Source organism: Meles meles, chromosome 18, assembly GCF_922984935.1.
Source record: "Meles meles chromosome 18, mMelMel3.1 paternal haplotype, whole genome shotgun sequence".
Taxonomy (NCBI): Eukaryota; Metazoa; Chordata; class Mammalia; order Carnivora; family Mustelidae; genus Meles; species Meles meles.
The window spans coordinates 47,569,101-47,593,641 of NC_060083.1; the positions used below are offsets into that span (position 1 = coordinate 47,569,101).

The 24,541-nt window shown below is 38.3% G+C and overlaps 1 protein-coding gene across 5 annotated transcripts in view; it reads right to left on the minus strand.

The window, feature by feature from the left end:
* KANSL1 (KAT8 regulatory NSL complex subunit 1) overlaps positions 1-24,541 on the minus strand; it is a 182,886-nt gene that overhangs the window by 37,868 nt on the left and 120,477 nt on the right. For all 5 annotated transcript variants that reach the window (XM_045984617.1, XM_045984616.1, XM_045984615.1 and 2 more), the window contains 2 exons: positions 17,836-17,977; positions 10,309-10,413 (listed from right to left, as the gene is read on the minus strand). In XM_045984617.1, the coding sequence (XP_045840573.1) occupies positions 10,309-10,413; positions 17,836-17,977 (247 nt within the window). The remainder of the gene's footprint in view (positions 1-10,308; positions 10,414-17,835; positions 17,978-24,541) is intronic.

Genomic DNA, 24,541 nt, shown 5'->3' on the forward strand with positions numbered 1-24,541 from the left:
AAGCAACAGACTCTTGGTCTCAGCTCAGGTCAGGATCTCAGGTTTGTGGGTTCAAGACCCCTATTGGGCTCCATGCTCAGCAGGGAGGGACATGCAGGGAGTATGCTTCTCTCCCTCTGTCCCATCTGCTCCTGTGAATGCGTGTGCTCTCTCTCAAAAAGATAAATCTTTTTAAAAAATCTGTACAATTATGCAAAGGTAATTTTGAATTTTTAAAATAGATATGTATGTATGTGGTCTCTCCACTCAACATGGGGCTTGAACTCATGACCCCGAGGTCAAGAGTCACATGTTCCTGACTGGAGCCAGCTAAGCACCCCTGAATCATTTACGGTGAAAAATTTCCATCAGCACAAGTCCAAAGGCTACTGCATCAGAGATTGATATTTACCCACACACTGAAAATACGCATCAAGAAACTAGAGAAGTACAGCGACTACTAAAAACAGTCCTAAATTTTTGTTCAACTTATTTATCCACATCCCTATTTTAATAGTCCTAATTAGTCTTTTTTTTCTTTTTTTTTTAAAATATGGTAAATCAAATACTCCTCAGCTCCTATCACTCTACTCTATCCCAAAATCCTTGTTGGGCCAATGCACTACTCATTGTCCCTGGTGACTGCAAAACTTCAACGCGCCCCCCCCCCACCCAAGCTGTTTTGGCTTTAACCAACGGTAGAAGATTATAGCCTGGACTGTTTAAAAAGAAAAAGAGCTTACATTTTTAGCATGCCTTTCTTCTGAGAAAGCATTTATCCTCTGACTTGTTATCACCACCACTTCACAAAGTAAGAGGTAAAAGAAACGAGGCTTATTTTACAAATAGAAATAAACACAAATAATGAAGTCATCTGTCAAAAGCCACAGAAGCAGTATTTTGTTAAACAAATCTCAATTTCAAATCTAGTCCTTTATAAAATATTTACTTAGTAATTACCTTTCCTGGAAGAAAAAAGGGAATATAAGAAAATATACATGTCACTTACTCATTTATAAAAAAGAAATAAAGGAAAGCTAATCCAAAACTAATGAAAATGGCCACCTACAGAAGGTGGGAACAGTATGGACAGAAGGGGAAAACTCTCTTTTGTACAGCTCTGACTCTGAGAAATGTAGTAATGCTTCACATACTCAAAAAATACTAATAAAGGGGCATCTGGGTGGCTCAGTCAGTTAAGTGTCTGCCTTTGGCTAAGGTCATGAACCCTGGGTTGTGGGATCCAGCCCCATATTGGGCTCCCTGCTTAGCAGGGAGTCTGCTTCTCTCTCTCCCTCTCCCCCACCAGCTTGTGGTCTCTCTTCTTCTCTCTCAAATAGATAAAATCTGAAATAATCACCATCATCATCAACCATTGTGTGTGGGAAAGAAAAAGTGGAATATCACAGTAACAAAAGAACCTAACTGTATTACAGAACAATTACACAGCACACTGAAAGGATGAGGGCAAAAAACTTAACTGAAGTAAAACTTCAGAAAATAGAATTCTGACTGCATGTTAGAGGGCAAAGATATTGTACATGATATTGTCCTCTGGTTAGTAAATACATTCTCACAGCGATATGAGTTGGCAATTATGAAATTACTTTGTGTGGTAAAAATGACTATCAATAAGGAAGGAGGGAAGGCTGTGGTGTTGGGACTGGTATAAATATTGACTTCGTTTTTTTTTTTTTTAAAGACTTTATTTATTTATTTGTCAGAGAGAGAGAGAGAGAGAGCACTAGCAGGCAGAGTGGCAGGCAGAGGCAGAGAGAGAAGCAGGCTCCCTGCCAAGCAAGGAGCCCAATGCGGGACTCGATCCCAGGACTCTGGGATCATGACCTGAGCCAAAGGCAGTGGCTTAACCGACTGAGCCACCCAGGCGTCCCTGGACTTACAGTTTTTAATATATACCACCCATGTGCATACATATGTATGCATATATATGCCTGAGCATACATATGTTTCCCAGCTTTGTCTGTTGAGAAGTCCTAGAAGCAATGACACCAAGCAGCAATAAGCTTAACTAGTACCCAGATCTTGGTTTCTGAACTCTGTTGCCCAATAAAAGGAACCAGGGCTGTAGCAGGTAAAATACAAGATGAGCTTAGAACATCTTTTGATGCCTCAAAGTGAATACTCACTAACTGAGGGGAACATGTTGAAAAGACACAGGAACCAAGATGAAAGAGACCCAATACGAAAAAGTTGTCTCAACAAGTAGAGCAACTGAATAGTAGTAACAGATTATATCCATAAAACAAAACTAATATCCACGAATCCATTCTGATATAAACATCTGAATAAATACATAAATAGATGAGAAAAGACAGCTCTTCCTAACAGAATTCCAACAAACAAATACAGAAAATTATTCAGTCAACACCACATAAAAACTGTTGTAGGCCAAACCCACTACGAAGATGATAAAACTGTGATTAAAGTATAATGAGCAAGAGAATACTACATAGTACTTCTCCTTGTGAGACAGACATTCATTACAAAGGGAAAAAAACTAAATTTATAGTGGGGAAGGCTCGCAGGCGCTGCCTTAACCAAGTGAAAGAAGCTATCACCACCACCATCACACATCTACATCAGTAGAGAGCACTGAGAAGGGCACGGTATCACTGCTGTGGTATTACTGTGATAAATGTATAACCTCTAAGAAAGATAAAACATCAAGTGACCCCAATCGGGAGGAACATACAAAATAACAGACCAGTATTTTTTGTACTAAGGCCATGAAAGACAACAAAGAGGGGGAACCATCAGAGTTTGGAAGAGATTTAAAGAAAAAGGACAACCAAATGCAGATTTTGGATACCCCCCCCCATCAGTGAGAAAATGAGTGAAATTTGAATAATATCTGAATAGTATTATGTTAATTCCTGGTTCTGATCATTGTACAATGATTATGTAAGTTAACCACACTATAGGAAGCTGCGTGAAGGGCACGTAGGACCCCAAGTGCTACTTTTGTAACTTTTAAGTTTAAAATCTTTTTTTTTTAAGATTTTATTTATTTGACAGAGATCACAGGTAGGCAGCGAAGCAGGCAGAGAGAGAGGAGGAAGTGGGCTCCCCGCTGAGCAGAGAGCAGAGCTCGATCCCAGGACCCTGGGATCATGACCTGAGTCAAAGGCAGGGGCTTTAACCCACTGGGCCACCCAAGCGCCCCAGTTTAAAATCATTTTTAAAAAGTTTTTTTAAAAGGAGAGAAGTTTACCCAGCATTACTGAGTAAAGCAAATTTCATCATACAAAAATCTAGGATCAGTCTGCAGCTTCCTGTCACCTTACAGGATAAAGTATATAAGCTCATTAAGATAAATACAAAACCCATTATGAATTGGCCCAATCATCCAACACTCCATCAAGGAAAAGTATTTCTAGTTCCTCTACAATGCCGACTCTCTCAAGCCTTTCATATTATACAAGCAGTATCCTCCCTGTTGGAAGGGACAAGGACTCAGCACTTCTCTATTATTCCTTCTCTATTATGCTACCTCTCCTGACCTCCCTCAGAAGTGAGTATTTTTCCTCTTTATTCCCCCGTTATACACCTGTTGTAAGACTATGAAAGCTCTCAAAGGAAGATACCTGGTTCTGCTAATAGGTGTTTCCTAGACACACAGTAGGGTCTGGAAAAATAAGCTTTAACCAAACATTTATTATGGACCAAATGCTGTTAAAAGCATAGTATACTGGGGCGCCTGGGTGGCTCAGTGGGTTGAGCCGCTGCCTTCGGCTCAGGTCATGATCAGGGTCCTGGGATCGAGTCCCACATCAGGCTCTCTGCTCAGCAGGGAGCCTGCTTCCTCCTCTCTCTCTGGCAAATAAATAAATAAAATCTTTAAAAAAAAAAAAAAGCATAGTATACTTCTTCAATAGCTAATTATCAACCATTCTAATGAGGTACAAAAACAGAGCCACTCTTACCTAAGACCCCTGAAGGCTGATATGCATGGAAATTCATACAGACTTTTACAAAGTCATACACTATATGTACTGGGTTAAGTGCTTCAAAATAAAAAACAAATCCAAACCCAAAGAATGTGAACACCAAGAATGAATTGTAATGTAAACTATGGCCCTTGGGTGGCTGTGGTATGTCAATGTAGGCTTATCACTTGTAACAAATGTACCACCTTAGTGGGAGACATTAACCATGGATTAGACTACCCGAGGCAGGAGTGCCATGCCAGGCAGGTGGTAGATGGGAAATCTCTCTCTTCTGCTCAATTTTGCCATCAACCTTAAACTGCTCACCCCAAAATAGTCTTAATTTTTTAAAAAATCAAATACATTAATATTTCTGCTTCAAAAGGTATAGACAATTAAAAATATAAAGAGTCTTAACAAATATCACTTCAGGTCAAATTTTGCTGCCAAATGACCTTGATGCAGGACTTAGGAAAACCACTTTTGGTTCTCAGAGATCTTTGGAGTTTGGAAACGGAGATAACAGAGTAAGGACTTACATTATTACTCCCACTTCGCCCAAGAAGGTATGGGAAGTGTGGGGAAAAAGCAGTGTTCTACACGCGTCCAACAGGTCAAGGTGTCCGGCAGTGTTGTTTGGATCTTTTATTTCCTCATTTTTTTAGTAATCCTGTCAATTACTGAGTTGGGAGTGTGAGAATTTCCAAATATGATTATGGATTTACCTATCCCTTCAGTGTGCGTGTACTTATGCTTCAGGTACTTGAAGTACCCACCCTCATGACTCCTCTGCCTCTGATGAAATGACTGCATTTATCAATGTAAAATGTCCTTATCTCTGGTATTGCTGCCTTAAAAACTATTTAGCTGTTATTAATATACCCACAGCAGCTTTCTTATGCTTACTGCTCACTAAGTGTATTTCCCCGTCCTTCTATTCCCGACAGATCTGAGCTTCCACCTGTTATTATTCACCTTCAACCTGAAGAAAGTTCTTTAACATTTTTCAGTGCAGATATTCTGCCAAGAGACTCCTCTTAACTTTCTTTTATCTAAAAAGGACTTTATTTCACCTTTATTTTTGAAGAATTTTTTTTAGCCCTGTATAGAATCTCAAGGGTCAAATCCCACCCCCATTTTAATGACCTCACCCCATCGTTGTCTGTCCTCCATTGTTTCTGAAAAGAAGTCACCTATCCTTATCAATATTCACTTATATGGAATGCATCTTTTTCCCCTCTGGCTACTTGTGAGATTTTCTTCATCTTTCATTATCACCATGTTATGTTTCTCCTGCTTACTATTTTCTGAGTTTCTTCAACCTCTAAAATTATCTTTCTCATTCAAATATCCAGCTGTTATTTCCGTAACTTCCATCCCTCCCCACCAGTACCACTCAATCTCTCCTCCTTCTGGAACTCTAAGAATACATATTTACTGTTTCCCCAGGACTATGGCCATTTCTGAGCAGTTCTATGTTCAGTCTATTTTTTGGTTGGGTACTTATGTGCACTGACCCTTTTTAAAGATTTTATTTATTTGAGAGAGAGAGAGTGAGAGTAAGAGAAAGTGAGAGAACACACATACAGGGGAAGAAACACAAGGAGAGGGACAAGCAGACTGTGTGCTGAGTGTGGAACCCATGTGGGACTCAATCTCATGACCTTGAGATCATGACCTGAGGCAAAATCAAGAGTCAGATGCTTAACCGAATAAGGCAACCAGCTGTCCCACGATCCCTTCTCTTCTCTAAGTTTTCAAGCTGCTGTTTAGTATACCAGTACCCTTTTTACTCAGATACTGTACTTTTTAATTCTCCAATTTGTGTTCCATAAGTTCCATGTGATTCTTCTTTAGTTTTCACCTCTCTGCTTAGATTCCCCCAGATTTACTATCTTTTACTTTAAATCTTCAAACACAAGTGGCTGGTTAGCTCAGCTGGTTAGTGTGGTGGTAATAAATCTTTAAAATTATTTTTATTATATGCTTTTTATTCTTATTTCCTAATTCCAATCTGAGCCACTTCAGGATCAGTTTCTACTGACTTTTTTCTCATGACTAAAGAGGACATTCTTCTTTTTACTGATAGGTCTAAAAACTGTTACTGTGTAATATACTGTATATGATATGTTATAAACTCTAGATTCAATTAATTTTCCCAGAAGCACACTGATTTTTGCTCTATGAGGCAAATTTCTATTTAGTTAGAAACCAAATGAACCTTGATTTTGTATAACTACTTTCATGTTTTCACAGAAACATATGAGCCAATTTTGGATTTTTTGAAAACTTACTCCTGTGGTGAGTCCCTTAGTCCCAGGAAAGTCTTTAAATCCCAAAGCAAGAGCCCTTGGTTTCAGTCTAAGGCCCAGGCCCTAGGTATTTACCAAGTCACGACAGAATTCAAACTCCAAAATTCTGTCTTCCCTGCAGTGGGCTCAGCTCCTTTCAGCAGCCCAACTGCTGCTTTCTACTAGGCTCTATCAAAACTTACTGAATTGAACTTTGTGAAGTTCAAGGGTTCAATGAGCTGGGATTCTAATGTTGTAATTTTCATACTCATATTTAACCAGCCTATTTTCCATTTTGAACCCCAACCAAGGGGTTCAAAGATCCGAGAGGGATTTACATAGAGTGTGGGACTAAGCCCTCCACCCCCATGACTCCCTTTGTCACTATTCCCTCCCTCAATTTCTAGCTTCTTGGCAGCAGTGACCTCCAACCTCTGACAATATGAAAGCCAAGGAGACGGTGGCTCTCTAGCTGAGTTCTAAAAAAAACCCTGTACCAAATGGACCAAGGAGGCCCTCATCTCTTGAGTGTGTTTTCTGTCTGAAATTGTTGAATTTCTTTGGTAATTTTTAAATGCATTCTTCCCACCTTGTAAAAGTCAGCACTCTTCACTCATTAATTCTTAAATGGAGAAAAGGGGACTACTATTCATTCAGGAGAATGAAGTGGGAGAAGAAAGAAGGAAAGGACATTTTAGAACATGGGAGAACAGCTCTCAACAGCTTTATATACTTCCTCTTTCCAGGAACACACCCTTTTTGTTCAGAAGGTTTTTTATTTCATATCTGAATTTATTAGTGCAACAGTTGACTTTATCAGCACCTGCAAAGCCCTTAGTTTCTCTCCACCTACTTTTACCTTTCAAACTGTCTTTGAGTTAGAAATCAGAATGAAGGCTGTTTTTTTAAAGGGGCATTTTTCTAGGAGTTTCTCCCTTCTTCTCCCCCACTACTCTGTAGTTTAAAAACAAAACCCATTCGAGGTGCCTGGGTGGCTCAGTGGGTTAAAGCCTCTGCCTTCGGCTCAGGTCATGATCCCAGGGTCTTGGGATTGAGCCCCGCATCAGGCTCTCTGCTCCTCGGGGAGCCTGCTTCTTCCTCTCTTTCTCTGCCTATTTGTGATCTCTGTCTGTCAAATAAATAAATAAAATCTTTTCAAAAACAAACAAACAAAACAAAATAGAAGAACAACAACAACAACAAAAAAAACCCCCACTCCATCTCAGGGAACATTTCCTGCTGTCTTCATAGTTCTAAAAAGGCTCACCCATGTATCCAGTCTCTAAAATAATTCAGTTTCCGCCATATCTGTACTGTGCTCCTAACCAAAGCAGATATATATAGTTCAGTCAAGAAACACTCATTCAGTTTGTAAATAAGGCAAAAAGATGATTATGTGTCCTTTCAGTGTAACACTTGAACTTCATCTAAACAAGCCTTCCTAGGATCATATAACTCTCAATAAATTACTTAACTTTGTTTTACTTACTATTTATACCTGATTAGGGCTCAGATGCCTCAAGCTGGATGTTTATTTTTAGAACACTGAGGAGTTAAAACTCATCTGTGTCTAGTTGAAAACGTAACTCTGAAGGTAATGGCTTTATTATTCTTATAGGCTATTGTAAGTTTTGGGGGCTACCAAGTAATCTCATTCCAGCACTCATCATTCTCACCTTTATCAGAAGTCACAATGTATATCTTTGAAAACTGTGTTAAACTTCTTGAAACTGTATCTTGATAGGTTAAAAAAAAATCCTCTTTGGCTTTTTTGGTGAGTTTCAGAAGTGAAGATACAAAAATGAACAACACGGCGCAACAAAACAAACATCTTTGACATAATTATTCTTAAAACACAGTCTTCAAATGTTTTTTGAAAGGGAAAAGTAAAAAAGGGGGGCAATAAATACTTCCATTTTAGAAAAAAAATTAATATGCAAAATAGAAATGGAAAATTGGCTGGTTAAATATGAGTATGAAAATTTACAGCTGCCCCTGTGTCAAGTGTGACTTAAGAATTTTTAAAGCAAAACTGAAGAAGAGGTATAAATCACTTTTCAGAAAAGCTGGATAACAAAAAGGCAAAATTAAAGATGTAGTTTAAGGATTACCTTAAGTGCTACAAATTTATATAATTCTAAGTAAGCCAACTGTATTTGAGCAACCAAAACTACTACATGAACAAAGGTGAACATTCCAGTCCCTACAATATATTACAAACCAGGAACTTTAAAAGGCCTTCCTACAGTGAAAAACTCTTGCTTGGCAGTTGACATATCAGGTAGGAGGAAGATGATCTTGACCTTCAAGAATCATACGATCTAGGGCGCCTGGGTGGCTCAGTGGTTTAAGCCGCTGCCTTCGGCTCAGGTCATGATCTCGGGGTCCTGGGATTGAGTCCCGCATCGGGCTCTCTGCTCAGCAGCGAGCCTGCTTCCCTCTCTCTCTCTGCCTGCCTGTCTACTTGTGATCTCTCTCTGTCAAATAAATAAAAATAAAAAAAAAAATCTTTAAAAAAAAAAAAAGAATCATACGCTCTAATACTAGCATACTCATGCAATTGAATAGTGGATAGGAAAAGGGACAAATCCCTAAGGGCTGCATGCACATGCACGTATGTGAACATGTGTAAACACAATGAGCATCAGAAACACAATGAGAGACTGTCACGTCCTATCCTTCACAAGCACTGAGGTGAGAAAAACCTGACAAGAGACTGTCCAAAAATTTTTGGAATTCCTAAATATACAAATATATAAATATCTTTACAAAACTCACTCCCAATCACATGTGCCTCAGATCTCATGTTTCCTGTACCTCATATCACCAAGCACCAGGTGACCTTACCCATGTTCTCTCACTTGTAACAACTTTTTTCGTGTCTAGAGCAATCACTAAAACAGTTTCACAAATCATTTGTAAAAAATAATTCTACAGATAGTTTATAATGAACTCACACCGTGGACTTGAATACTAGCAAAATCTGGCATTCTACTCTTTAATTTCTTTAAAACCATTTTCCAGTTAAGAACCATTAATTTCTTAATGTCTTCACATTTATCCCTGGCTTTAAGTTCTGTCATTAGGAAAGTTAGTTTCCACCATACCACATGAATTCTTGCTTAAAATGGTAATAAAGGATAACAAGCTTTGCTGATTTGCAGATGCAAAGACCTAGCACTCTAGCCTCCCAAACAAACCACTGTCATGGGACCCTGGAATTTCTAACGAATGACTTAAATCAAGAAATGTTAATATTCATAAAAGCCAATGAGCTTCTGGGGCGGGGGGACCTGAAACAAATAAAAAAGCGCTCTTGGGGCTCAGAAGTTAAAAAAATTAATTTGGGGTCTGAGGAAATAGAAAAAGAGAAGGAAACATGGAAGAGGAAGATATGGCCTAGGCTCTAAGGATACAGAAACTTACAGAAAATGACAGCTTTACTCTCATGACAGAAGACTCTCATGATGATGACTCTCATGACAGAAAGCTCTCAGAGAGAGCTTTCAACATCTTTGTAAGTTAAACCTCTAGTCCAACCTTTCCATTTTGTAGTGGCCCAGAAAGGCTGTTTTACTTGTGAAGGTGTCAGAGCCACATGGTCTCCTGATTCTTAGTAATACCCCACAATGCCACACTTGCTCTGGCTGTTGTCTTGAGTTAGGAGTTGCTTTCAAAATCAAGGTCGACTACACAGCTGCAGGAGGGGCCCTGTGCCACTCTACTCAGGAATTCAGGCCTTGAAATGCCAAAAGTGATAAAAGGGGATACAGTCCCCTTCCTTCAAAAAATGCCAGGATCCTTGGGCACCCGGGTGGCTCAGTGGGTTAAAGCCTCTGCCTTGGGCTCAGGTCATGATCCCAGGGTCCTGGGATTGAGCCCCACATCGGGCTCTCTGCTCCTCGGAGAGCCTGCTTCCGCCTCTCTCTCTGTCTGCCTCCCTGCTTACTTGTGATCTCTGTCTGTCAAACAAATAAATAAAATCTTAAAAAAAAAAAAAATGCCAGGATCCTTGTTACAGGGAATAACTGTGTACTGAAGCAAATGCCAGAATTCTCGCTCATTCCCCCTTTTCTGTCTTTTATACTTACCAATTTATCATTCCCATGATCTGTCTTCACTTCAGAACTAAGTGGAAGAAATAAGTCTGTTGTTGCATGTTCTGGGGGAGGTGCCTCTCCAAGAACTATCAACCCCTGCAAGACAGAAGAGCAGCATCAGTGAATGGTACCATAAATTACACATTTAATTTACAAGTTAGTATCACAAGAGTTAGGGGCAGGGGACTGGTTTACCAAAGCCCCCTTCCCTTTTCCTATGGTTCTCAAACAAAAACAACACTACCAGCAGTTTTATTTTCCCAAGAGTTATTTCAACATAAAGAATACCATAGTTTCCCCCCTTTTCCCACTCAAATGCTATGACCTACATAGGCTTGTTCCCTTTAGTATCTTTTAGTCTGGAATCTTTAGTAGAGTATGGTAATTTATACTGTATTACTAACTAGACTATACTGTGGTAACAGCAGCAATGCAATTTTTCTAGGTAACTTGATCACAGATGTGGCTTAAAGATTACCTTAAGTGCTACGAATATAAATGTTAAGTGCTACAAATATAAGTGATAAGCAATCAAAATTTTACCTGTTACAAAGGTGGAACAGTGCACTCCCTACAATATATTACAAACCAAGAACTTAAAACAGAGCTGTTCCAAAGGCACCTGTTTCTTTTTTTTTTTTTTTAAGATTTTATTTATTTATTTGACAGAGATCTCTCTCTATCACAAGTAGATAGAGAGGCAGGCAGAGAGAGAGAGAGGGAAGCAGGCTCTGTTCAGCAGAGAGCCCGATGTGGGACTCGATCCCAGGACCCCAAGATCATGACCTGAGCCGAAGGCAGCGGCTTAACCCACTGAGCCACCCAAGTGCCCAAAGGCACCTGTTTCTATAAGCATAAATAACACTCTTAGGTTCCTGCTTCACAATTTCAAAGTCGGTTCTTACAGTTATCCCAGGAATTAAAAAATATAAGAAGAAACTTAAAATGACTCTACAAATCCTATCCAGTCAACCAGGGTGTAGCTTGGTAAAGACATAAGTGAGCTCATACTATAAAACAAACAAAAAGCCACACACATGAATCTCAAAATGAACTCAAACAGAGGTAACCAAAACCAAGTTTTGACACTGTATAAGAGAAAAGAGTGGGATGAAAGTAGCCAGGGCTTTTTGTCTTTGGTTTTCCTTTCCTGATTTAGAAAATAAGAAGATCTGACTAGTAAATCTCTTAAAGGTAATTCTGTATTAGAATCACCTGGGAAAACTTATCAAGCTATATCTGCCCAGCTTCAACATCAGATTTACTCCAAGTCCCTGGGGTTATGGCTGGGTAGTCTACATTTTTTAAAAAGCTCCACGGGTAAGTCCTAAGGCAAGCTCTAAATTGAAACATATTAGACTTCCTCGATCTTGACTCAGCATCAGAATCCCCCCAGTGACCATCTTAAAATATAAATGTCAGGACTTAAAAGATTTTGACTGTATCAATTTGAGTTCCATAGCCATTATGACACAGACTCTTGTCATAGCCAGTGAACTACATGATCCATTCCTATGGTCCTGTCTAACTCAAAAATCTCTAATGAAATAGGGGATGCAAGAGATGAAATGGGGGAGGGGGGCTGATCTTAAGAAAGAACAATGGAATTCTGTTTCCTCCTAAACATGAAGAAAAAAAAAAAAAAAAGAGTTACATCCCAAGCAAGAGAAACAACACTTACCTATCCTGGAATAAGACTATGACTAGCCTATGTAGAAAATGAACTGGAAACTCCTCAGAAAGGGGGGGAAAGACCATTTAGAAAGGTTTGCCCTTGCCTCAGAATGAAGTTTCTCTGGCTAAAAAAAAACTGCTGAAAAATATTTTCTTCTCTCAATAACAGCATAAAACAAACTTCATAAACTTCATAAAGTAAAAACTATTCACAAAAACCAGTTATCCTGCACACTATTCCCTTCTTAAAATAGTACATTCAACATCTTCCCTGCTTAAGAGCCCTGGTTACAGTTACACTGGTCTCATTATCTCCTAGAAAATGTCTGCATGTGTATGAGTTTGTTACCACTGAGAGGGAGGTTATTACAATATAGTTACTAGATAAATAAATGCAATTAAAGGTTGCAATACTCTTCTCTTACTTCCTTTGTTCATACTGATTCTGCCCTTTAAAAATATTTTTATACAAAATGTCACTCATCCTTTCAAAGAGCTTGTCAAATCCAAGTCCCATCTCCTTTCAAGAAAATGCCCCCGGTTAACTGGGCCCTACTTGTTTTATCTACATTATCAGAGTTTCTGAAGCATTGGGATTATTGCCCTACATTCTGTATATTTGAATCTCATTTCCAGAGCAGAACCTTGGGGCCAATTTATTTTATTATCGCCTCCATGTTTTATTAACTTATGTTAAGCCCTCTAAAGACTTAGACAAAATACAAATATATTTGAATCCCCCATATTCCCTAGCAGAATCATACACCAAGAAAGGAAATGTGTAACAAGAAAGGAAATGTGTAACAATTCTGACAACTGTCAGAAGATAAGTCAGGATACAATAGTCACTATTTTCCAGAGAGAAAACTTTTTCCTTAAACCACTGAATAATCTCTTAAAATGAACACCTCTCTGAAAGACAACAAGAGCACTCTCCTGAGAGTTAAAAAGATCTGGTAGGGACCACTTATTCCAAATCATTTTATAGATCCAGAGAGGATGGAGGTTGAAGGTCATGTCAACAGGCCAATCCATGGCAGAACTAGGGCTAAACACTGGGTCAAACGCCTCATGTTCTTTCATTCACTCAGATCAGGCCATCAATTATCAACTTATTGACATTGTTTTAGGGGCTGGGAATACAGGAAAGGAGAGACATATCCTTCTACCCCGGTAATCCTCATCCAAACCCATCCCTGAAAGTGCTTACTACATTCCAATCCTGGGGAAGACAGATAATAAACAACTTGAGTAAATAATTTTATGTAGTACATGAGAAGGTGTAAAATGCTAAAGAAGAAAGGACAATGTGAGGATTAAATGGGAGTGGGCATCTCAAGGCTATTACTGCACTCTAAAATAGACCGCAAACTAGCAGAGGCCAAGATACAAAGACTGGGAGAGTCTCCCCATTCTTCACCACTGCTCAAGTCAAAACCAGAATCATGCCCAGGCCCCTAGACCTAGAAAAATCCTATAAAAGGATCCACGGACCTGGGATGGATCATAGCTGCATGCAGTCATAATATATCCTTATACATTATTCCTCTGTGGAAACATAAAGCTGCCCTACAGAAGTCAAAAAAAGGAAGAAAAAAATAGTATGAACCAAACTAAAAAAAGAAGAATTGGTAGAAGGAATTATGCTAAGCCTGATTATAAAATGGGGCAAAAGAAAGAAAGCTAAAAGGAAAGAACAGAAAAAACTTAAGCTGTAGACTTAATTGCTATTTCAACAATTTCAAATAATATATGGAACCAAAGTACAAGATTTAAAAAATCACCTCTTAATTTATAACACAAAATTAAGATGCAATTTCACATACTCCCTCCCCTTTTCATTCTGAGTAGGTCAATCTTCCTTACCCATCTTAAGATAAATCAGTGGTCTCCCTGCAGATCAGTTCCACAGGAACCATGCTGGGCTACCTAGACAAGACATAGCTGTCCACAATGTCTTATAACCCTCTAAGATGGGAATGTCAACTGCTTTACATCACTTTTGAAGACAAAGGTGTATTTCTAGGCTTCTACTACTATTCCCTTCAGCTCCCTTCCTATCCAGAAACTTCAATGGTCTTCTGTCTCTCATTCCCAATAATATGTCCACCTTCAGTTAGTAACTGCTATGTAATTTTACAGATCAGTCAGAATAAATAAAAGAAAACCGGTATGTTTTGTATTAGACATGGATATTGAAGACTGTGTTAAGAAGTCTCCTTTAACAACAAAACCCATGTGGTCCCTGTGATTTACCCCTCAGTTTGATTTAGCAAGAATGAAATGTCAATAAATATGCTCGAGACATATAATGAAGACGAAAGAACGTAACAGCAGAGTGTTAGAAAATGCTTTGGAGTCAGATAAATAGCTGAGTTCAAATTTGGCTCTGCCTCTTACAAACATGTAAGCTGTAAGATTTGCTCTGTGCACTAAACAAGAATACATGAACATACTTGTCTATATACACAGTCCAGGTACATATATTGTTCTCCTTTCTCATTCTATAAGACAAGGGAGCATCTTAAAAAAAAAAGCTCAATGATCATGAAAATTAAAATAGTAAGGAGCAGTGTGCAGAGGAACTCCTAAACACTGTATTCTTTTTCTCCAAAAAGCAACAGGAATCATTACTCCCAAAAGAAACTCTCAAGATTCTCTCAACCTGGAAGTTAATACTTAATTTCTGACAGGAAAGAAACTGGTAATCAACTAGTGGTAGTTCTCAAAATACTTTATTTATTTTTTGAATATGTCACTTTCAGAAAATTGAAGTTAACATGCTAGAGAGTAAATCCTTAAAAAGAAAAAGAAAGCTTCAGCCTCTTATTCCCCAACCAAGACATGTTACAGCTCTACAGTTTACCACCAAGTCTAGATTCATCTCATAACAAATCTTGGAGGATAGGAAATGGGAATATCAAACCACTTTACCAAAACACAGGCCGTTAAAAATTTTAGTAACTCAAAAAGTAGGCAAGCTCTAGGAAGCAACTAACTTGAGCAACAGTCAAATGCTTGTACCTCAGCTCTGTGCTCACATGTTTACTTGACCATGAACAAACCGCTTTCTTCTCTGACACGCCAATGGTTTACCTTTAGTTTTGTAAATAATAGTAAAACGCTTAGCACAGCGCCTGGCATGCAGTAAATGCTCAAAGACTTCTGTTATTATAGTGATAGGAGACCAAATGCACATTAATTTACCTTTGGGATATATTTTATTGCTTACGTGTTATAAAGGCTTGAACAGTATCCCTCCAAAATTTATGCAACCTAAAACCTATAAATGGATCCTTACTTGGAATTAGGGTCTTTGCAGACATCACTGGGTTAAAATGAGCCCTACTGTGGGCCCTAAATCCCAATATGACTAATGTTCTTTTAGGAGGGAAATTTGGGCACAGACACACAGAGACAAGATGCCCAAGTGAGGACAGAGGCAGAAACAGGAATAATGCTTTTTAAGGAGGAACACAAAGGACTATCAGCAACCACCAGAAACTTAGAAGCAGCAAGTAAAGATTCTTCCCTAGAATCTTCAAAGGGGGTGTTGGCCTTCCCTCTATCCTGACTTTAGAATTCTAGCCTCCAGAACTATAAGAAAACAAATTTCTGTTGTTTTATCACTCAATTTGTGCTGTTACCCAAGAAAGTGCCCCAAGAAACTAATACAATTGTTTTAAACAGACACTGTATAAATACAGATATTAAAGTTGTCAGTTTTCAACACACTACTTATTAGGATTATCATTCAACTTTTACTATTCCAATCAGAATTCTGTAACAGATATTGTGTATCCAGACTGAAGACCAAGAAAATATATTAGAATCTTGAATGCCTTATTTTATAGACCATGAAAACGGAGGCTCAGGAAAGTTCAGTGACTTTTCTTCCCAAGCTTACATAGCTCTATGGTAGCAAAGACAAGACTAGAACAAAAGATTATTAATCCCAAGCCTGGCATTTCTTTAATACATTATGTTTTGAATAATAAAACTCTTGAAGAGTCAATATACGCACAAAACTCCCAAATAAGCACTTTCCAGATATTTAGAAATACCTAAGACTTTTTAAAGTTTCCCCGAACTGCTGAGTTATGAGCCAAAGAATAAAACAGGAACCAAAAGTGAATTAAGACTATCTTCTCTGGGGGCACCTGGGTGGCGTGGCTCAGTCATTAATCATCTGCCTTCAGCTCAGGTCATGATCCCAGGGTCCTGGGATCGAGGCCTGCTCCACAGTGAATCTGCTTCTCCCTCTCCCACTCCTCTAGCTTGTGTTCCCTCTCTGTCAAATAAATAAAATCTTAAAAAAAAAAAAAAAAGAATATCTTCTCTCGGTGCCTGGGTGACTCAGTCAGTGGAGTATGTGACTCTTGAACTCTGGGTTGTGAGTTCAAGCCTCACACTGGGTGTAGAGATTATTTAAATAATAAAATCTTACGGGGAAAGAAATCCCACAAACAACTAGTGAGACTGTAAACCGAGCCTGCTGCCAAAATACTTCTATGAAGTAGGTATCAAGAACATAAAAGTATCCATATGACTTAGCTAAAGATGTTTATTATGGTATGCTTTATGATTTTAATAAATGGCATAATTAAAACAGCCCCCAAGAAAGGTAATATAATGTAGCCAACTAAAATGTTTTCCCAGGGCACCTGGGTGGCTCAGCGGGTTAAAGCCCCTGCCTTCGGCTCAGATCATGGTCCCAGGATCCTGGGATTGAGCCCCTCACCAGGCTCTCTGCTCCGCGGGAAGCCTGGTTTACCCTCTCTCTCTGCCTACTTGTGATCTCTGTCTGTCAAAAAAAAAAAAAAAAAAAAAAAAAATGTTTTCCCAAAAAGACAACTACAAGAGCACTCCAGTGGAATTTTTGGAATAAAAGCTGAGATGATATATACGGGGGGCTGCAGAACTTCACAAACTCCCATTTTATCTTGTCAGTTGGTCATCCTTTTAACTTTTGGCTTACTAATTAATTTAATGCATACAGTACACACAGTACAGCAATTTTCTGAAGGCTTTGACCAGCACTAAGGCAGGACAAAAAAGTGTTGTGACATGTATTTTTAAGAGCAACAGACTCTTCATTTAGCTAATACGAAAAAAAAAATCTTGAAAGAATTTAAGCTCCACAAAAGTAGGATTTTTAGTTTACCACACACCCCTCTAAAGAGAACAGTGCCTGGTACACGGTAGGCACTAACCTATTTGCTAAATGTGTGTCTTTTCCATGCACATTTACCCCTCAGTCAAACCCAAACTGAGTAAGGGACTCTTTTCTAAGGTGATTTTTAAGAAGAAAAACTACCACAGTGTCACTATCAAAGATAAAAGTTCTTTGGTAAGAATCAGGACTCTGCAGACTGGAGGACACAAAATCCCAAACACCAATGTCTAATTTCATTGGAACAGTCTTTCAGGGAAAAATCCTAATTTTCCTTAAAAAAGCAAGGGACACTTAGTGGTAAAATAGAAATGCATCTAAGTAGAAAAGCAAGAGGTTATCCTTAGCCATCATTGCTTTTCCATAAATATAACAAATAATGAGTTACATCAATGGCTTACATTTATATAGTCTCTCTTTTTTTTTTTTTTGGTTTCCTATTAGCCCAAATACAGGAACTGTTTCGTTCTAAACACGTGTTCAATTTAACATTAATCTTAACAGTGTGGTCTGCACTATTCGAAACACCAGGCCCTTAAACAAACTAAACACTGTATCAGATCATATTAAACTCTTCTCTTTGACCCAGTTACGAGTTCTTGAGGGATGGGGAAAAAAGGATAATGGTAATTTTTAGTTGAGCTGAAAAAGACCAGACATTTATCTCTTACCTTATTAGCACGTATCTGTTTGTAAATATCTGTTTGCTGACGAATTCGATATTCCAAGTCAGAAACATGAGCCTGAAGCCAGTTCCAGCGGCTGACAATAGCTGCTCGGTCTGCAGCCCATCTCCATTCTGACCTGCGTCTCCTAAAAGGAAATAAACTGAGTGAAATTCGAGAGTAGCAGCAACATTTATACCCAATGGGAATGGAAGGATTTTAACATCTAAAGGCCCTTATGTCACCTAGTCTAGTGCCAAGAAAAACCCAAGACTTAACGTATGTATATATTTATGTATGTCAATTATAGGACACACATGGACAAAATTTCACATATAGCTATTTCCCAAATTAACTAGCCGAAACTGCCTTCTAGTATCCCAATCTTGTGGCAATTTCAGAGGAGACATAGAAATATTCTCAGGAGACAGAAATTTCTCAGGAGATAGAGCAATACTTTCTACTTCAACATAAAACACATATAAATAATGAAGATTATCGACACAGAAAATCCAAAAGACATCACAAATTATTAAAGCAAAGAATTCAGCAAAACTGTCAAGACTGTCAAAGTGTTGGTATGTGCCAACAAGTAGAAAATATTCATTTTTATAAAAAGCACTATTCACAGCACCAACTTATGCTAACTTGATACATACAAGATCTTTAGAGAAATAATAAAACCTGAAAACATAAAGACAAAAATGAGACACAATTTTTTTTAAGATGACAATTTTCTCATGTGTATAAATTCAAGTAAATCACAACCAGATTCCCTACAGGGTTTTTAATGCAAACAGATAAAAAGATCCAAAAATTCACAAGGAAACAAAGACCAGCAGTAGCGAAATTCTAAAGAAAATATGATGGAAACCGGCAACTACAGACTTAACTGTAAAGCCGTAACAATTAAAGCAAAATCTAGAAAGACAAAAAGACCAGTGAGACAAAATACAAGGCCCCAAAACTCAGAACTGGATATATAAAAGGGATGACATCCGTTATCAGTGGGGAAAGATTTAACTATTCAATGGATAGTTGAATGGCCAGCTCTTTACACAGAAAAAAGTGAAACTAGTTCCCATCATCATCATATAATTGCTTAATTTTGGAATTCCTAAATCTGAAAAGCCAAACTGAAAGAAAAATATCTTTGGAAGGATTCCTTAAGACACAAAAAACATCTTAGCTAAATTTCAACATACAACAAAAGATTTAATAAAGCTAAAGGCAAGCCGCTATTTGGGAGAAGATTATCTGTAACACACATAACTAAAGATTAAATACCAGAATATAAAACAGAAGTCCAACAAAGAGATTAAAAAGACAATCTAATAAAACAATAGAAAATTCATGTAAGAAATCCAAATGGCCAATGAATACACAAAAATACGCCATACCTTGTTAGATTTTGGTTAAAATATTAGTATTAGGTCAAGTTTAGGAAGCTATTTCAAACCCAGACTGGAAAAACCAAGTTTTTTAAGATGTGGAGAATAGCAATTCATACACTGCCAGTAATAAAACCTGGCACACCTGCTTCTGAAGGCTAATTTGGAAATACGTGGCTTGAGAGAAAAATGTGAATACCCGACCATCATGAAATTCTATTTCTGAGAACACTTGCGCATCTGCATGAAGAAAGAGATTCACTGCAACAGTCTGTAATAGCTGAAAGTTACAATCTAATTTGCTAAAGTAGGAAAATGAACTAAGAAATAAGTTGTCTGAGATACTAGTAAAAGAATTTTTTTTAAACGATATTTTATTTTTTTAAAATATTTTATTTGACAGAGAGAGAGGTCACAAGTAGGCAGAGAGGCAGGCAGAGAGAGAGGGAGAAACAGGCTCCCCATTGAGCAGAGAGCCCGACGCGGGGCTCAATCCCAGGACCCTGAGATCATGACCTGAGCCGAAGGCAGAGGCTTAAACCACTGAGCCACCCAGGCGCCCCACAAGTAGTAAAAGAATTTAAAGGAATACTGTTTATTAATAAGTATTACAGGTATCAACATGACTAAATCTCAACAACACGGAATGGAAAAGTTGTAAGAAAACTAAAAAAGCATAAACATACAAGAAGGACTGTTGCCAATACATAAATAGTCAAGTATAAAAATATGTGCAGTACTGATATTCAACAAAGTTAGGATCAGGGTTCTCATCACCTCTGGGAATGGGAATGAAGAAGTTGGATTTTAGCTCTACTTATAACGTACTGTGTGATTCCTCTTTAAAAACAAAAGTCTGGGGATCCTGGATAGCTCATATGGTAGAGCGTGCAACTCAATCTTGGGGTGATGAGTTCGAGCCCCATGTTGGGCATAGAAATTACTTAAAAAAACAAACAAACAAAAAAACCCTTAAAAATACAATAAAAATAAAAAGTTTCATGGAAATACATGACAACATTTTAACATTCCTTAAATATTAGAGGGGTATATGGCACCTGGTATATTCTATAATCCAAGTATTTCATAATCTTCCATAAAATTCTTTTCTAAGAAAGCAGAAGCAGTCACACTGACTGTAGCCCCACCTCCAATCAGGATATACTCACTACTAAAAATTTTAAATGGCTTAAGTGAACTCTAACAGAGTCTACTAATGAGATTATAAAAAGAAACAAAAATGTCAGGGTGCCTGGGTGGCGCAGTTGGTTAAGCTTGTTCAGCTCTTGGTTTCAGCTCAGGCCCTGATTCAGGGCTGTGAGATGGAGCCTCTCCTCAGGCTCCAAGCTCAACGTCTGCATCAGCTTGAGACACTCTCCCTCTTCCTCTGCCTCTGCCCTTCCTCCTGCTCTCTCTCTCTCTAAATTAAATAAATCTTAAAAAAAGAAAAAAAATGTCAATAATGACAGAACACATCTAACCACAGCAGGGTTAGAAAGGAGTTAATACTTAATTATACCATTATAATTAAGACCAAGGTTAGCAATGATATTTTACTTTTATTTTATATGGTCCAAAAATAAGCCATTCAAGCCAACCACTGTGACAAAGTATTACCCAATTATTTCTCTTTTAGAAAGAAGGGATTTTACAGTTTCCTAACCTTGATAAAATCAGTACAAGATGTAAAGAGACTTAAAGTCTAATTATCTGGGTGCCGTGGGTGGCTCAAGCATTTGACTCTTGATTTCACCTCAGGTCATGATTTCAAGGTTGTGAAACTGAGCCCCAGGTCTAGCTCTGGGTGGGCTCCCTGCTGGGCATGGATCCTGCTTAAGATTTTCGCTCCCCGGGGCGCCTGGGTGGCTCAGTGGATTAAGCCGCTGCCTTCGGCTCAGGTCATGATCTCAGGGTCCTGGGATCGAGCCCCGCGTCGGGCTCTCTGCCCCGCGGGGAGCCTGCTTCCTCCTCTCTCTCTGCCTGCCTCTCTGCCTACTTGTGATCTCTCTCTCTCACTGTCAAATAAATAAAATAAAAAAAAAAATCTTTAAAAAAAAAAAAAAAAGATTTTCGCTCCCCACCCTCCCACCCCTGCCCCACCACCACCACCTCTCTCTTTCTCTCAGTAAGAGAAGTCTAATTATCTGGTTTAATGTTGGCTGCAGTTCTAGTTCTAGCTCAAATCAGGAAAGAACCTCAAGAGGTTAAGTATAATCTCTGGATCATTCCTGAACTATAAAAATGCCCCCCCCCCACCTTTTTAATAAGAGGTAGTTAGTTAACCTGCATATCAAATTTCCAACTTTCATTCCTCCACGAGGTTTACCTTCCTATCCTGCTAAATCTCTTGGTTTTGTAAAGTTCATTTCATTCATTCCCAAAGCTACCACAGCACCAAATGCCCATTTACCATAGCATGACTGGGCTACTCCAATAAACCTTAGCTACTATTACTTGTAACTTAAGTTATACACTCCTTTTCCTAACTAAACTCGCCTCAAACCTCATTACTTCCTGTCACTCTTATGTGTAAGGAACCATACACCTCCCATGGCTTCTTTGCAAATCCTAAGTCTTCAAGAAAACCAAGTATAATGGAAGTCAAATACTGTAAAAGCAATTCAAAGACAAAAACTGATCAGAACAATTAACATAATGTTTACTTAATGACAGTTTATTCACAAATTGTTTTAACAATGGGCAGTGGCTAGCCAAAACAAAACCCTAATGTTAAAAACTAAGTTAAAGGAAAGAAAATTCGTGGCAAATTTACAGTGCTTCCTCCTCAGTCACCCTCGATGGACAAAGAATCCTAGCAGTCTCTCCCAGTGATCCTGAACTTGATCCATAAGCTTTCTCATGACAGTGTTCCAGGATACCAAGCACTCTTAATTGGCAAGAAAGATGAAACCTATTTGTTATCTCTGAATTTAGGTACATCCTAACCAAAAGAATTCTTTTTTCCCCCTTCTTGTCTGATATCAAGGGGTCGAAAAAAAGGAAATAAACCCAAACACTTTAAAATCTGTTTTCAACTCTGAGACTAAAACAGAGAAGAAAATTACTTAAAACATTTCCGTTCACAAGAACTTTGACAAGTACTATTTTTGATATTAAAGAACAGCCCTTTTAAATTTTCCTAAGGTAAAAACTAACAAGCCCACTCTACAGGTATTCTCCTAAATATCAATAACAAACAACTTCCTAATAGTATTTTTTGGAAGTTGGCTAATAAACTCATTAAGGACGGGCAGCACCAAATTATGAACAGTTTTCATTGTACAGATACAGTTGTCATTTGACAGTTTAGAATTGGAAGTGATTTTCAATGGAAAGTTGTCCACAATGTTGTAATGTAATCAATGAAAAATGAAAACCCCACCCCCATCCCAAGTGTCCAAAAAGTATCTTGTGTGGTTTTAAGAGTCTGAGAGAGAGCACACTTGCACCGTGTGTGCACGCATACACGCATACACACACACACACACACACGAGTGGGGTTGGAGGGGCAGAGGGAAAAGCAGATTCTCTGCTGAGGAGGGAGACTGATGGGGCTCAATCCCAGGAGCCTGGGATCATGACCTGAGCCAAAGGCAGATGCTTAACCAACTGAGCCAGCCAGGCACCCCAGTATCTTGTTTTTAAAATACCAGCAATATGGGTAGAAAGCCAAACTATTAGCAAAGTAAACAGTTAACAAGTCTGAGGTAGCTATGAAGATGATACCAGACTCCAGTGACAGAACAGAACACCAGAAAAAATTATTTTAAGAATAAGATCTTCACATCTCACCTTTTTTCCCCCTATAACAAATACATGCCACAGAAATTCAGTTTACTTGAGGGAGAGGTGGATTCCCCCCAATGTTCAAAATGTAAATTTATTACTCTGATAATTTACAGATCAAAGAGCTGTTGATTTAATATTAGTCACAGACTTCAAAAAGAGCACATGACTTAAGGTTGTATAGTGATAATTATATACTGAATTGGTTTCTAATGTAGTCCTTGTGAATGATGGAGAAAAAGATACAAATTCCAACAGAGATGAGTCTTTGAATTCTCTCATTGCTTATTCTGTGCTAACAATTAGTGAAGTAATTATTTTAACTTTATTGCCTATGCAGGACACTAGAATATCTACTAAACTATTATTCTGCTGTGTACTACTTTATTCCAGTTTGTACCAAAATGTTTGTCTACACCTACCAGGCTACTGCCTACGAATTCATTTGAACTCCTATTTTGCCCCTCACTTTTGTAAACATATTGGTAAATATGCTTTCTCTCCATGTGCTATATAAATATCCATTAAAATTTTACATTATGGATTGATTTTTGGTTAACTAAATCCAGGAAGATACAGTACCAATGTTTCCTTTGGTAATACCACATGAATAATACATTTTAATGTTGCCAGCTATGTACCAGCATTTATTTGTATAAAATAGCATATGCTGGGGGCGCCTGGGTGGCTCAGTGGGTTTTAAAGCTTCTGCCTTCGGCTCTGGTCATGATCCCAGGGTCCTGGGATCGAGCCCCACATCCGGGTCTCTGCTCCACAGGGAGCCTGCTTCCTCCTCTCTCTCTGCCTGCCTCTCTGCCTAGTTGTGATTTCTCTCTGTCAAATAAATAAAATTTAAAAAAAAAATAGCATATGCTGTATAAATAGATTCTTTTTAGAGGGTTAAGAAGACTATTACCACATATCTAGAACTTAGGGTAGTTTACAGGATCCAATAATTTATGCCACTCACTTGAACAAAAAAATCATTTCCTCTAAAAAAGCTCTTATATTTATAAAACACTCTGAAACTACAAAGTGGAAAACACTTAAAAATTTAGGCTTCAGCTTACATGTTGGCCAATGTAGAAAACGAAAAAGTGATTTCTGTCTTTAATTTTCTAAAATCATCTTGAATGGTAATGTTAATAGAAATGTTTCAGTAGAAGAGGAGGAACACATCAACACAGGAACTTTTATGCAAGGAGATTTAACCTCAAATGTGGCAGCCAAGGTCCTCTTATTTTTATTACATATTAGGAATTATACACTGAATCCTCAAAGGTGTCACTGATAAAAAACTTTTCTATTGCACCATGAGAGGTAATGATCTGATTCACTTAACTCAGAGGTGATTACCACTGATTTTACTAAAAGAAAAGCATTAAGGAATCTAACTTCTGCCAAGAGAAAAACAAGAATTTGCAATATTACTAGTATATGAGCTCCTTCTATTTGATAGACCCTATCTTCAATGCCTACAGAACTGCCACAGACAGCAGAGCAATAAGCAGCGGTGACAGACACTTCCTCTTCCT